At 41.3% G+C, this 16,544-nt stretch overlaps 1 protein-coding gene across 1 annotated transcript; it reads left to right on the top strand.

Moving 5' to 3' along the window:
• Positions 1-5,831: 5,831 nt before the first annotated feature.
• On the top strand, positions 5,832-14,865 carry LOC102294640 (lanC-like protein 3). The gene is made up of 5 exons (XM_042213638.1): positions 5,832-6,528; positions 9,128-9,251; positions 11,388-11,585; positions 11,671-11,878; positions 14,589-14,865. The coding sequence occupies exons 1-5, from the start codon at positions 5,995-5,997 to the stop codon at positions 14,746-14,748; spliced, it is 1,224 nt and encodes a 407-aa protein (XP_042069572.1). The 5' UTR covers positions 5,832-5,994; the 3' UTR covers positions 14,749-14,865.
• Positions 14,866-16,544: the final 1,679 nt, after the last annotated feature.

Raw genomic sequence — 16,544 nt, 5'->3', positions numbered from 1 at the left:
GTGTGTTGGATTTTTTTGAAAAAGTCCAGGTGACCTTCATGAACAAAAATCTCCATATTATAATCTTTCAGATTACGACATGCTGATGTGCAAGTTATCTTTTGCACTCCATGTTATGACTGTATCCTGTGACCATGCCAGACAGATAACTTGTCTTCATAAAAATTCCAAGTTTACAGCCGCTCTTTGTCCTAGAAGCATCCGGACTGCTGTCATGCTGTCTGTGCTGTTGTTTGACCCCTCTGCAAAAGTGTACCGCGATTTGTTTCTGATTTCCGCAGCGCTATCCGAGGCCTCTGTCTCTCGCGCTGGAGACATAGAGGGAGGCATCACTTTCTGGGGCATCAGATGGGGCCATGTTGAGCCCCAAATCATTTTCTAATATAAATGCAAATTGAGTTGTCTTGTATCAATGCAGCAGATAAGACAGATGAAAATATGCTTCTCTGAGCATGACTCGAGCCACTTTAATTTTCCAGAACTTTACTAAAAATTGCCTCAAATGTTTTTTTCAAAGAACAAAATGGCTGCAGTGTTTGGTAATTCTCCGAATTACCCCCTTTCCGCCCAACCACAACTTCCACCCCCAGTGTGTGCATAAGTTTCTGCTATTTGGAAAATGGCCATCAAAGTGCACTTGCAGTTGAACCGGGCTTTTATCTGAACTCCCAGAGAGAAACTCGCTCCAAGAAGCTGACATTAATTCCACCACCGTAATAACTAGCTCGACCAAAAACGACGTTTTCTGAGCTCTGAGTGCAGCTGCATCCACTTTTGTTTTCTCTTGATGTTAAAGCAATCTCTTCTCCCGTGCACCGTTTTAGGATAAATGCCCATAAAAAGCTTTGCCTTTGCTTAATTTGGATTTATTTCACCTCTACTTTGTCTTTTTTGGGGGGTAGAAAAGTGAAATTTAGTGGTGAAAATTTTGAAGTAGTTCTATATTCATAAGATGGCCTTTACTTCCAAATTCATATCTCCTTGGCCTTCATCCTCTTTTTTTTTTATCTCTTTGCATGCAAATGGTGGCAAAAAAGAGTCTGGTTTCAAATTAGAACGCTCAAAGCTTTTCACCATCACAATCTCGACTGATAAATACTCGAATCATCTTGGAAATGGCACACAGAGGGACAAAGCTGTAATGAACAGAGTGTGTGCCTAACACCTGTGACAGCCCTGAACATTTCACATATTTCTTGTAGGTTGAATAGAGCAGATTAAAAAAGCAACAGTGCAGCTTTCTTTTAAGTCTGCATTTGCTGGGATTGCAGAAGAGTAAAAAGTGTGATAATACAGTAAATCGTGTTTTGGTAGTTTACTGCTGCAGGGCTGTTTTCCACCTCTGAACACTCACGCTGTCACTGAGAGTTAAATTGAACCTGTTGTGCTCATTTCCAACTCTGTATTTTGATTCTTAGACTCTACAGTGGCTCTGCATGACACCTGGATCAAAATAATCTTTCTGGCACTTGGACTTGACGCAGCCCCCTCGGTTAATCTTCTGAGTGAAACAAGAGGTTTTAGCTCCTGAACCTTTAAGCCAGCCTCGGTCTGATTGGCCAAACAGAAGGCGATGATGTCTACTCTCACAGATAACTGCCTGATACAGAGTGTTTGGTTTAGTATGAAGTCTTTGGATCTGTGCAGCCACACAGCTATGAAGTCGATAACTGCATGCACCCTCGCTTTTATACAGTTTATCTGAATTTCACTTCATACAGTGCACACAGAAACAAAAATAATGACACGTAAATCTTGAGTTTAAATATCATACTCATATTTACTGTTGGAACACATGAACCCTGTTTGTAGTATGCATATTTAGTTAATTTTTGTGTATTATATTCAAATTTCTTAAATTATTTCTATTCTTTCACCAGCGTTTCACCGGCATCCATAACTCTGAACTGGATAAGCAGAAGAAGATGGATGGATGGATGGATGGATGGATGGATGGATGGATGGATGGATGGGCTACACCAAGCATCACAGGAGGGTGGGTAATTAATCCATTCATCTTTATAATTTAGCTTAGGTATGTAACCAGTTGTGTCTGATTATAAGTTTGAAGTAACTGTTTTTGCGTCTTTGTTTGTTTGTTTGTATTTGTTTCACCTTGTGGGTCCGAGTGGTCAAATCAGCCAGTGTTTAAGTTCCCTTTGTCTCATGTTCTTAAATTAAAGAGAAGAAGGAACAGCTCATGCCCCAATCCCACATCATCCATCAGACATTTAGGAGGCAGTTTTATGGCATGGCTGTGTGTGGCTGTGAGTGGAACCAGCCTATTAGAGCTTATTGATGATGTGACTGCCGACAGAAACAGCAGGATGATGTCTGAAATGTACAGTGCAATGGTCTCTGTTCAGATTGAGCCAAATGCTGCTAAATCTCTCAGGCCAAGTGCATAGTGATGCACAGCAATGTACAAAAGCAAATCAAGGCAAAGAAATGGGATATTATTCAATCACTAAGTCAGTTGACTGGTCTCTGCCCGACAGAGGATGCGCCACAAACAAGCTACAGCTGAAGGTGGGTGAAATCAAGATCTAGCAGAGTATCTGAACTTCAAAAATACTTGTAATTCCCAAACATTTAATGCAACATTTTTCTTAAACCCTCGAAATTACAGCTGAAAGTCTGCACTTCGATTACATCTCGATTGTTTGATTTAAATTCCACTGTGGTGACGTGTGATAGGAAAACACAACAGGTCCTCTTGAATGTTCACAAGATTGTTTTGTTAAAACTTTGGCTCTCGCTGCCAATAAAAGCTAACTAAGCAAAACTTTATTTACATTGTATTTGACTACAGACTTTTTCAGAAAAGGAATGCAATTATTCGGATAATAACAACATAACAAACACCTCAAAGAATGTTTTAATTGAAATTGAGAGAACTCCTTTATGAGACATCAGCAGCCATTACCAAAGTGGAATGAGACTATCAGTGTTTGCAGAAGCACTCAGACTCTTTACTGAAGGAAAAGTACAACAATGCATTTTATATATTAACATTTTCCACCATGATCTGCTAAAAAAAAAAAGAAGATTTTCTTCCTAATTAAACCAAGCGTAGCTCATTAAAAAGAAGACATTTTTCACACCAACTAGTTTTCCTTTGTATGCTGGATATTTGAATTCTTACAGAGGTTATAAATTTGTGCTCCCTCACTAATAAGCTAGTGTTCCTCCTATTTTAAATTGTGGTGTGGGTGTGAAATTTCCAGCTGGTGTGCCATTTGATTTTCTCACCTTTGTTTTGTAGAAAGTGAGCAAATGCAGTGAAATCTCTCTGTTAATTTCTGTCTTTTAATTGCTCTTTTGTGTTGTTGTTGTTTTTTCTGACCTTTTTGTATTCATTTTGTTTCTTTTGGACTTTTTCCCATACACCCTCTTGACTTTGGTTTGTTTCTCTGTGTGCATTTTGAGTCTCTGTGTAGTCACTTGGCGCCCATTATTGTGTTTGTATAATTCTGTTAGTTGATTTTACCAACCAATTCAATCTGAAGTGATTGGTGAAGCGAAGCTCCTGACCCAGTTAAGTAATCCTCTGCTCAGTGAACTCTCTGTCACAATTAACAGCGCCATGCGTCCTTCAGCACCATGGATAGCAGCCAGAGTGAGCCTGCGGGCTTTTGTCGCCACCTGCTGGTCAATATGATTAAGTGACATGAATGAGTTCACGTTGATGAACAGCAGAAGATATTAATATTAGTTATATTGACAAACATGGAAGCAGAACACATTATGCCTCATTCCTGTACCAACCAACATACTGGATATTTCCCAGTGGCCCCCAGGATTACAGGCCTGTGGCACTGACTTTCCATGTCATGAAGACCCTGGAAAGACTCATCCTTGACCAGTTCTGACCTATAGTCAGGCCACATCAGGATCCCCTTCAATTCACTTACCAGCCCCACCTTGGAGATCAGGACCTGCTACGCCCATCTGGACCAGCAGGCAAGCACTTTGAGGGTCGTGTTTTGTTTTTTTTAACTTTTCCAGCGCATTTAATACCATCAGGTCGATCCTCCTGGGTGATAAGCTGACAGCGATGCAGGTGGATGCCTCGTTTGTGTCCAGGATTGTTGATTACCTGACAGGAAGACCACAATAGGTGCATCTCCAACACTATGTTTTTGAGAAGGTGATCAACAACACAGGGGCACCAAAAGGGACCGTCCTCTTCCCTTCCCTCTTCACCCTCTACACCACAGACTTCAGCCACTGCACATCTTCAGATGTTTTCTCATGACTCAGCGTAGCTGTGGTTGACTCCTTTGTCACATGGTGCAAGCAGAATCATCTGCAGCTCAACGTGACAAAGACCAAAGAATTGATTGTGGACTTTATGAGGACCAGGAAACCTCTGACCTCTGTTTCAATCCACAGGGTCAACGTGGACATTGTGGAGGACTATAAATATCTCGGATTACACATAGATAATAACCTGGACTGGGTTAAAACAGCTCTGCACTTTACAGGAAGGGCCAGAGTCATCTCTGTTTGCTGAGACGGCTGTCTTTTAACATCTGTCAGTCAATGCTCAGGATTTTTTATGGGGCTGTTGTGGCCAGTGCCATCCTCTATGCTGTTACATGCTGGGGCAGCAGGTTGAGAATCGATGCCACAAGACCCAATAAACTGATCCACAAGGCCAGTAATGTTGTGGGGACAGAGCTGGACTCCCTTGAGGTGGTATCAGGGAGGCAGATGTTGTCCAACATAAGGACAATGCTAGATAATACCTCCCACCCACAATACAACATGCTAGCCAGTCACAGGAACACGTTCAGTGAGAGACTGGTATTACCCATAATGCACCACTGAACAACACAGGAAATTATTCCTGCCTGTGGCTCTCTCCTCCATCTAATGTACAGGACACAGTGCAGCAGTTAAACCCTTTTGCACATCCTCTAGAGTGAAATAACAAATAACATGTTTTACAGGTTAGAATAAAAATGTCAATCGTATATACTCCACCTCTGCAATATTCTGGATATAATAACTGAGCTATTTTTACATTTTGGAAACTTTGTAATATAACTGTGTTATTTCGTTTAGTTCAGTCTGTTACTGTTCTTATTGTTTGGGAGCAACTGTGACCACATAATTTCCTTAGGGATTAATAAAGTTTCCTCTTTGGAGCAATGATCCGTTCCAGATTCAGGTTTGTCATACAAAATAAATTCACAGAATATGATGGCAAATCTCTAACTGCCCAACAACATACAGCACAAAGGGTTATAGTACAATCGTATGCACAACATTAAGCAAGCTGTTGTTTCAAAAAACTAGTTGAATTTGATCAGCTTTAACATAAGAAATTAAAATTTTACTTTTCTTTTATATATCGAGCTTGTTTATTTTATTTTATGTTACTTTGTAACTGAGATTCTGTCTTCTGTGTGGTTTTCCCTTACTGGGTTACTTTATTTTGCCATATTGTTTTGTATTCTATTGATGTATTCTACTTTATTTAAGTTTAATTATTGGTTGTGTTTATTGTAACGCTTGGAAGCACACCACAGTTATCTTAATAGGAGGAAATGCACGGGCTGTATGAAGGTTAAACTGTCTCAGAGTGTTCATGACCATTCAGGATTTGTGCAGACTACTAACCAATAAATACACACCTGAATGAATTTTACTGCATAGTTTCCCATTAAAATGCATCTTTAGCCTGTTTTTGTTGTGATTTACTGTTAAAAGAGGCCAAACCATTCTCTATGCTTGTTGTGGCTGTTTGTGACTCTGCTACTTCTAGAAGGACTTTGCTGAGAGGGTGCAAGCTGGAGGCTGACAGGCTCAGGTCCTTCCAGCCAATATGAGGCTGAGCCATCACTGCTCGCGTCCAATCAGCTGAGACCTGATGGGATTGGATTAAAGTGTTGCTCCTCTTGGATACTTTGAGTAGCTGACACGGATCTGCGTTATCAGTGGGCCCTGCGTGCACGTCGTGCTGTCTCTATCGGCTTTTCGTCGGTGATGGAAAACACTCGCTGCTTTGCCAACCGTTTCTCCGACTACAAAGGTGCGCTGCTCCCGGGCCAGGGTGCCGAAGCTGCCGTGCCCGTCGTGGTCGCCAGCATAGATAAAATCCTTCAAACTGTTCCCATCGACCTCAGCGACTGCGACGGGGGGCTATACGATGGGCCGGCCGGGGTGGCTTACATGCTGTATCACGTCAGCGAGTGCCCGCTGTTCTCTGAGTACCGGGATGTCTACCTGAAGACGGCCAAGCAGATCATCGACATGTCGGTCAGATACGTGGATGCGGAGCCGGACAAAAACATGCGTGCCGCCTTCCTGCTCGGCGGGGCGGGCATCTACGCTGTGGCCGCTATGATCTACAAGTCCCTGGGCTTGGCTGATTTCGTGAAGCCGCTGACTAAATTCCGTAACCTGTGGGAGGTGTGCGCTCCCATCCATTTTCTGGAGTGCGGCTCGGATGAGCTGTTTGTAGGGCGGGCTGGGTACCTGTGCGCCGCCCTGGTCCTCAAACAGAAGCTGGGCATAGAGGTGAGCGCACAACAACAGCATGGCGCACTTTAAAATGATAAATCCCTCTCCGAGAATAAACTTCAGCTGCCGGAGCTGCCACTAACGAAAAACAGGTCTAAGTGTGGACTAGATTAGATAAATACGTGTTCCTAATCTGAATCCAAAAGGTTGTTTACGTCAGTTTTTTCTGCAAAGGTTATTTTATAGACCGAGATTTTAAAAACACAAGTGATTCCAATTTTTATTTCGAAGCTCAAGGTGCTGTCATAACTTCCATTTCATATTGCAGTTCATTGATTTAAATACTTCTTATTAGTTTACTGATTATAAATTTTGTATGAAAATCTCTGTGGGAAAATCTCAAATTCCCACAGAAATCTTAACATTTTCCTCGGACAGTAACTAACTGGATAAATCCATCATCTCGATGAATGCTGATAAAGATTTTCTCAATAAATTAATTGTCCGATTCTTCTCACGCCATTAATTATACAAAATAAAGATAAAAGCAGATAACACCACAGGGAGTCTGGGTACAAGTTTTAGGGCGTTGTGTTGAAGCGCTGTTTACGCCCACTGCTGGACAAATTGTGTGATGCACAATTTCCAAATTCCTCCAAGGTGGGGAAAAATGAGGGCGTATATAAAACTAATGTTGGCCTTGGTTCAGCCCTGGTGACTGCTGGTCATTGCAAGTGACCAGTCATATTGTTATTAAGTCATAGCTTGACAATATAACTGTGATATTAGAAATATATATATATATATATATATATATATATCTGCACAAAGAGCTGTGATGCTAAATATAATATATATATTTATATATATATATATATATATTATTTTTTATATATATTATATATATATATATATATATATATATTATATATATATATATATATATAGTATATATATATATATATATATATATTAATTATTATATATATATATATATAATATATATTTCTATTTAAATATATAATTATATATATTATATATATATATATATTACTATTATATATATATCATATATTATATTTTATATATATAATATGAATATATATATAATATACATATATACTATATCTAGCCAATAACATGGCAGCAACTCAGTGCAATTAGGCAAAGCAGTCAAAATGACCTGCTGAAGCTCAAACCAAGCATCAGAATGGGATGATGGTATGACTACTTCAGCTGCTGATTCACTGGGATTTTCCCACACTATTATCTTTGAATGTGTACCCCCCCCCCCCCATGTTGTTGATCAGAACTCAGAGAAGAACAGCCAGTCTACCTCAAACTCAGAAGAAGACAGAAGTAACTCAGATAACCACTTGTTAAAAATGTGTTCACATTTTCAGGTTGGATAAATTTAGGATTATGTTAGGAAGGGCATCCAGCATAAGAATCTTTCAAATGAAATATGCAGAGCTACCCGCTGTGGTAACACCTTGTGACAAGGGAACAGTGGAAAGTAGCTTCATAAGGTGTCGCTGTTCCCCCTGTGAGACGTTTGGGTTACATGCCCTGAGACTGCTGAAAGAGCAGCTGTGTGGGTTTCACACCTTTATCCATTAACAGGGAATTCAAGTGTGGAAAAAAGAGATGTAAAAAAAACCTTTAGTGATTTCAGAGAGAGATCTGTGAGACCAGACAGACTGGTTCAAGTGATGTCACTGGAGTCAGCACCACATGGATGTTTGAAAATGGAAAAAAAAAGGTTGTTATGGAGTAGAAAAAAGTGAGTTTCCCAGACATCTGTGGTTCACTGTAGTGGACGTCTGCCTGAAGCTAACAGGTCTTAAACTTTTCGTCATCTCAAAGTCAGTTTTTTAAACGTGTCAAAGAACTTTACATAAAATAAGTAAGTTATCGCACCATTCGTGAATTCTAATGCTTGCTGAGTGCCCCAGAGATGGTGGTTACTAACAGCTGTCTAAATGAAGCTCTTGAGCAGCAGCTAGAAATTATGCAACCATGGTGCAGTTTGCAAACAGCCCTATGTTGATGCTTTGCATTTCAAAATTTCTAAAAGTGTTAGTCTGTGAGTCTTTCTCAATAAAACGTTTTGGAATCATAAGCTTTTATTTCACACAGAACTCATCCCTGCAGCACTTTGTCAGCATAATATAACCAAATGTTGTGAGTCACTGGAGTTACACTGAACATGTTGTTGGTTTTGACATAAAAAGATAACAGGTGAATAATCTATGTTAAACATTAAGCCTGCTTCTGCTTTAAAAGTTTTTATTCTTGTCATTATTCCTTTAAACATTCATCACGAGTCAGTCAGTGTCATTATTTTGCATGATTAGACCTGTACTTGGAAATGTTTGGGCCTGGCTTTGCTGGGGGAGGAATAGCAGCACAGGAAGCCTTTTCACTGAGCCACTGTGCATTATCAGATGCTGGGCCTGCCTGGACTGAATCAATACAACCATCATGTTTTTAATTACACCTGTGCTTCAAAATATTAAAATGTCTCCTGGGAGAAAGGTCAGTTTGCAGTGTGGGTGTGCACAACCATTAAAATGTTTAATATTTTAACGCTGCACAATGTATTTCCAATTGAGTTTTTATCTGTGTTAACTGCAGTGTGTCATTTGCTCTGCAGATTCTGAGCAAAGATCAAATCAAATCTATTTGCCAGGCCATCATCGAGTCAGGAAAACAGTATGCCAGGAAGAAGAGAAAGCCTTTCCCCCTCATGTACTCGTACTATGGAACAGAGTACCTCGGTAAGAACCACCAGCTTCGTGCAACTTTTTTATAACCCTTGTTATAAAGGTAGTGTAAATGCACAGATATCATGAATTTTCACAGTTTCAGTCCTCTGACCACAGCAGGAGCTTCTGATGTCACAGGACTGGTGTGTTCATGTGTGCAAAACTAACTGTCCTTTTCCTTGATGGGCATCAGAGGAAGAGACCCCTCAGGGTTGAAGTAACTTTCACATCAACAGAGTTCATAGTAAGCATAGCCCTGCTGGCCACTTTTGCATGGATACAGCAACATCTTTGAGGATGACGAGGAAGTGGAACAGTTATATTTTGAGAGATCTGTAGATTAGAAATGCCTGGATGAAAATATATGCTGAAGATCCTGCATGTGTTTTCAGTTTGCCTGTCATGAGAGGTTTGCTATTGGAGGAGTTTCTTGATCGATTTGTGGTGGGCGGTGGGCTGGGCTGCCTCAGAGAGTCTTGGTTTGTTGCATGTGTTTAGCATTATTTAGGAAGTCTCGCTCCAGGATCCCAACGAATTACATCCATGTTTGATGATTCTGTAACTTACGATTCACATCCAACGCCTGTGCAGGAGGAAGACATTTCTTTGGTGGAGTCTGGGGTGGTGGATGGTTGGAGACAGGAGCTATGGGCCTATGATAAATGCTTTCCTACGGTAACTGATTTAGTCATGTTCACAGTGTTTTTTCACGTTGCTTTCAGGTCATTTAAACATTATATGAAAACCTGAATATTTAGTACAAAAGCGCAACAGTGCAAAAGTCTTGAGCCACCCCTCATTTCCTTATATTTATCGATTAATATGGGAAACAGCTGCAGTGATTTATTGAAACATGTGCAAACATATATGGAAATACAGTTTAAAAGGCAAAAACAGATTCTGTTCAATTCTGTTAAACTTGAAAGTCAATATTTGCAATGACCACCTTTATTCTCCAGCACAGCCTGAAGTCTCTCTGGAAAGCTTTCTTCTATTTTCTTTATGCAGTTTTCAGGAATAGTGGTCCGGGCTTCTTACAGGATGGATCTTGGTTCCCTTTTGTTCCATTTTCTGTCAAGATGATCCCACACAGCCATTGCCGCTTTCCAGATGGTATCACACTTCAGTGTCGTGTCTTTTTATGCTTGAATGATTCATAGGTCAGTATTTAGTGGCTTATTTAAAAAAACAAGTCCTCTGAAAATGTCCAGGTACAAAGACTGGATTGAATTTGAGTGAAAAAGCAGCCAATGTCCAAAAAAGAAACCCAAACTTTTGAAAGACCTTCAGAAAGCCTAGAAAACTACTACTAAAGACCATTTTGATAATGACAAAGTCTGGCTCTTTAGAAGCAAAACAAAAAGAAATTATGAGTGACTCAAGACATTTGTACGTTACCATAGTTACTACCGTATTTTGAGTATTATGTAGTTGTTACCTATAATGTGAGAGTTTGGAAATATTGTCATTGGATGTGGAAAGCAGTTAAACTTGATGCGAATCTAAAAATGTTTAGAATCATCCAGCTATGATGTTCTTGTCAGGAGATAATCTTATCGGATGGTTGCAAGGCTACAAAGGGTTACTCTTCTATCTCTTGTTATTTCCAGCGTGTCCGTATACTTGTAATTAGATCAGTGTGTAGACGTGTGTGTCTATTGTTCAGACTAGAGGACCTCCGGACAACACATGTGTTCAGATAGTTTGAATCTTAATTACTCTATATTACTGGATCCCTTCAGTGTCTTTTTAGCTCTTTAGTACAGGTGCTGCATTCCTGCATCATGTACAGTAAATACTGTCCTGACGAAGTGATCTCTAGTTTTGAAGCATTCTATTTGTGGGCCAGATGTCATGTAGCTGACGGACACTTCCCTGTTCTTGCATCAAGTTCGGGCTGCTGATGTATTTCCTCAGTGCTGGAAAATAGGACTTTATGTCACCTATCAAAACTGTCAAATATGTACAGTGAGCTCCGGATTAGAATGGAACAAAAACAAGTCCTCCCGTTGTGCTCTGTGAGCGTTTGCGCTCTTGTGCTCTGGGTGGTGTCCGTCTGTGTGCCTGGCATGGTGTTTTCCTGCATGCCTGATTTTGTTTGTGCATGTGCGACCCTCCCCACACACCTCGCCCTCCCTCCTCTGTCAGGCGCAGCCCACGGCCTTTCATCTGTGCTGCAGATGCTGTTGAGCTACCAAGACATGCTCAGTGGGGCTGAAAAGGATCTGGTGTGGCAGAGTGTTGATTTCCTCATGAACCAGGAGCAAAACTGTAACTGGCCTGCAGAGCTGGGAGCCATCATCGAAAGGGAGAACGAGTTGGTGCACTGGTGCCACGGAGCCCCGGGTAAGCTCAGAGCTGTTAATGCCCATCATCCTGTTCCTGTCCCGTGGTTTAGAGCCCCACTGCTACACTGTCCTGTCTCTTACAGGTGTGGCGTACCTTTTCGCAAAAGCCTATCTGATCAATAAGAAGCCACAGTACTTGGATAAATGCATTAGAAGTGGAGAACTCGTATGGCAGAAAGGTCTGCTGAAGAAAGGTCCTGGGATTTGTCACGGAGTTGCAGGCAGCGCATATGTCTTCCTCCTGCTTTATCGGCTCACAGGCAACTCCAAATACATCTACCGTGCTCAGAGGCAAGAAAGCCCTCCTTTTCTGGGGAGCTGCAACAACCCAGCAAACATTTTGATATTGAATAACTGTTTTTTGTCAACATCAAGTTCGAATAAATACACTCAACAAAAATATAAACGCAACACCTTTGTTACTGCTCCCATTCCCCATGGGATGGACGTAGAGACCTAAAATTCATTCCAGATACACAATATAACCATCCCTCCCAAACAGTGGTCACAAATCAGTCCACATATGTGGTAGTGGGCACATCTGCTATATTGAGATAATCCATCCCACCTCACAGGTGTGCCACATCAGGATGCTGATCTGACATCATGAGTAGTGCACAGGTGTACCTCAGACTGCCCACAACAAAAGGCCACCCTGGAATGTGCAGTTTTGTCTCACAGCAAAATGCCACAGATGCCACAAGCAATGAGGGAGCGTGCAATTGGCATGCTGACAGCAGGAATGTCAACCAGATCTGTCGCCCGTGCATTGAATGTTCATTTCTCAACCATAAGCCGTCTCCACAGGCGTTTCAGAGAATATGGCAGCACATCCAACCGGCCTCACAACCGCAGACCTCGTGTAACCACACCAGCCCAGGACCTCCACATCCAGCAGGTTCACCTCCAAGATCGTGTGAGACCAGCCACCCAGACAGCTGCTGGAACAATTGGTTTGCACAACCAAACAATTTCTGCACAAACTGTCAGAAACCGTCTCAACTGCATGCCCGTCGTCCTCATCGGGGTCTTGACCTGACTCCAGCTCGTCGCCGTAACAGACTTGTGTGGGCAAATGCTCACATTCGATGGCGTCTGGCACGTTGGAGAGGTGTGCGCTTCACGGATGAATCATGGTTCACATTGTTGAGGGCAGATGGCAGCTGAGAATGTCCCAGTTCTTGCATGGCCAGCATACTCACCGGACATGTCACCCATTGAGCATGTTCGGGATGTGCTTGACCGGCGTATACGACAGCGTGTACCAGTTCCCACGAATATCCAACAACCTCGCACAGCCATTGAAGTGGAGTGGACCAACATTCCACAGGCCACAATTGACAATCTGATAGACTCCATGCGACGATGTGTTGCACTGCATGAGGCAAATGGTGGTCACACCAGATACTGACCGGTTCTGGGTCCCCAGACCCCCAATAGCGCAAAAAACTGCACATTCCAGGGTGGCCTTTTGTTGTGGGCAGTCTGAGGTACACCTGTGCACTACTCATGATGTCAGATCAGCATCCTGATGTGGCACACCTGTGAGGTGGGATGGATTATCTCAATATAGCAGATGTGCCCACTACCACACATTTGGACTGATTTGTGACCACTGTTTGGGAGGGATGGTTATATTGTGTATCTGGAATGAATTTTAGGTCTCTACGTCCATCCCATGGGGAATGGGAGCAGTAACAAAGGTGTTGCGTTTATATTTTTGTTGAGTGTAGTTTCAAAATGACAGCTGATCTGACATTGGTTTGAGGTACTTCAAACCATCAAGGCAGCTTATGTGAGAGCAGTGTGTAATTCAGGGTTTGGTAACATTAACATCTAACCATCTACAGTTTGGTTTCTGCAGGTCTATTGCATCCAGTTTCTACCAGGAAGATGATGCCAGGGTTTCAACCATGTCTGCTATTAAGAAGTGTAACATAAATGTGATTAATGGCTTTGTAAAACCAAAATAGTGGGAATATTCAGGCTGTATTCAGCATTATCTGGTGTGTGTAAAATTGCTGGTGATTTAAAGGAAATGCTTAAAATTTTGAGAACTTTTGCTTGTCAAGAATTAGATGAGTAAATTGGCACAATGGTCCTGTCTTCGTGTCTATTTGAAGCTGACCGAAGACAGTTAGCATAACGTAGCACAGAGCTACATGGGAGGAACCAGCTAGCCTGGCCATTAAACAGTGAACTGTCATTTTTACACTTTGATTTTTGGACACATTTCAAGGGCTTTAGGGGTCCTGGCATGTGAATTATTTCACCTTTATTATATTACCTTATCAAAGCCAAGCTGTCTGTTTTTGTTTATTTGCAGTGCTAATGCTAAGCTAGGCTTCCTGGCTTTTGCTACATGTATAACACAACGAGTGCGGCATCAATCTTTTCTAACTCTTAAACGTTTGAAAAAAACACATTGGGCATAACAAGAATCACAAAAACTGTTTCATCACAAAAGCTTCATACATGTGGGTCATGTTTTTACATTAGCAGCAGTGACAAACACGCATTATCTACATCTACAGCAGCCGTTGTCATGTGACTTTTACACTATATGCATATCAGGTCTGTGACTTTACATGATCTGCTTGCCCTTTGCAGCAATAATATTTACAGTTGATTGTGGAATATCTTGGTAGGAAGAAATTTCACAAACTGACTTGTTGCAATGATGACATCCTGTTAGAGCACCATGCTTCAATGTCATGACCTCTTTTGAAACAACCTACTCTTTTACAAATGTTTGTTTAAGTTGTACTGCGTGACTAAGTGCTTGATTTTATACACCTGTGGCCCTGAAAACACCTGAAATCAAAGATTAAGAGGTGTGGCCCAATGCTTTTATCCACATTGTGTAAATTTATTGTCTTAAAAGGAGGTTCAGAAACTTCAGGTGCACTCCTGATCTCTACAAGAAGTTATAGCTCAGTTCTGGACATGCTGCTTTCACATTGTGTTTTTATGTGTCTCCATTCTTGTTTTGTCCACACAGGTTTGCAGAGTTCCTCTTCACTGAGGAATTCAAGGCAGGCTCTCGCTCAGTTACCAGGATCTACAGTCTGTTCGAAGGCCTGTCGGGGACCGTTTGTTTCCTGGTCGACCTCCTGCAGCCAGACCAGTCAGAGTTCCCTCTGTTCAGTGTCTTTGTGTGAATGGACTGAAAGGTTACTGCTGTTCACTGACCTGAACAGACCCCACCCCTTTCCCAGTGAAATCGCTAAACAACTTATAGAAACTTTAGAGTCAGGATTGATACTGTGATCAGAACGAGAGTGGAGGGATGAATGTTTTTTGTTTGGGCTTTAGATCAATATCACACAGAGGAAAGTTGCTGTAGAAAAATGGTCTTTTTTCTGTTTGAATGTTGAGTTTTGAGGCTTTATCCGATGCATGGCACTCACAAAAACATTGTCCATTGTTGTCACTAGTGATGGAGGTCTATATGAGATGTCCGTTGGGCGTATACATCAATAAATCTGCTTGGGGACAAATAACAAAAAACAAAGATGCTTCTTGTAACTCCAGATTCGTCTGAGAATCATCAAGTTTGCTTCTGTATCGTAAAAGTAATGCAGTGATAGTCGTGAGTGCATCCATGGGTACAGTTCAATATTTTTAATGGTGTAAACAAATGTAGGCTAAAAACAACGCGGCCACAACTAACACTAAGCTGTACTTCTTGTTTACATCACCCAAAGCGCCCAGATTGTTCCGTCTGTGTTGTCGTCTGCTTTATCAGGGTCACTCTAAGAAAGGAGCCCAGCACTAAAGTACAGAGATGAGAAACTGAGATATTCTTCCAAGATGCTGCTCTCAGGTCAGAAACACACAAGCTACTTACACATACGAGTAAAAGGCAATCACACCCCAGTCACACACACAAAAAAGCTGCAAACAGAAAAACGAGTGTCACATAAATGCCTTTAAAATTTTTCTATCAGTTCACCAGCTCAGCGTCACATATCGCAGACCTTTGAGTTCATGTCTTTACGTAATCGCAAACTATAAAGATCATCAAAGCTGGGTGGGGAGGTACAGAAGGGATGTAACTGGTGTTTATCGACATAAAAGTAACACTTTGTTTCCGCTGTGCTGTTCTCACCCGCTGAAGCTGAGGTTACGCCTTGTACCAGTGTGACAGCCATTTGTGTTTATTAATATTTTAAAACTATGTTAGCTACTGTGTGGGTACTTTCAAAGTGATCAATATGTTGTGATTGGTTTCAACTTTTACCCTATAGATAAACAGTAAGTTAGTCTGTACCTTTGTGATGGAGACGGAGGAGAAAAGAACAAAGTGTGCTGCTGATGTGAGAATTTCACTTTTCGTCCAACTCAGTCCGTTTCTTGAGGCGACTCTTTCTGTGGTGAATTTCTTTAGCTAAATGCGCAAATGAGGCTTTACAAACAAATTTCTAGCTTTCAGATATGATATCACATCTCTCAGAGAATAAGAAGGCAGAGAATGCAGGAAACTGAAGATGCTTTGGGAAGCTTATATGAACATGTGGCTCATGTTGATTAAAAAAAACTGCCTGCGAATAACAGCAAACCAAAGCAGTTTCCCAACTTTAACTGAGCCGGTTGTGAAACATTTACAAGCCGTACATGTGTGCTGCTGTTTTTCATTTGCAATCCAAGCTGTTTAAAACAATACCTGCTACTGGATTATTGATACCAATAAAGTGTCCAGATGACAAAATAATAGAGATGACTGGTGTTTTATTCAAGGGAGAGGCCTTGCAGGAAAACACACTCAATACATGAAAACACAGAACCGAAGCGTCCACCGGTGATTGATGAGGATCTGTTATTGGAGACTGCATAAAAACTGATGACTTTTAATTGCTGTAATATTTTATCAGGTTTTTCAATGCAGCTTTATGAACAATGTGACAGAGAAAAAAAAATTCCCTTGTGAGTGGATCAGTACTTGCAATAGAAAAAT

Source organism: Haplochromis burtoni, unplaced genomic scaffold (assembly GCF_018398535.1).
Source record: "Haplochromis burtoni strain Fernald_Lab_line unplaced genomic scaffold, NCSU_Asbu1 Contig_462, whole genome shotgun sequence".
In the NCBI taxonomy this organism is placed as follows: domain Eukaryota; kingdom Metazoa; phylum Chordata; class Actinopteri; order Cichliformes; family Cichlidae; genus Haplochromis; species Haplochromis burtoni.
Note: the sequence above shows the minus strand (reverse complement) of the source record. Positions and strands in the feature narration are given on the sequence as shown.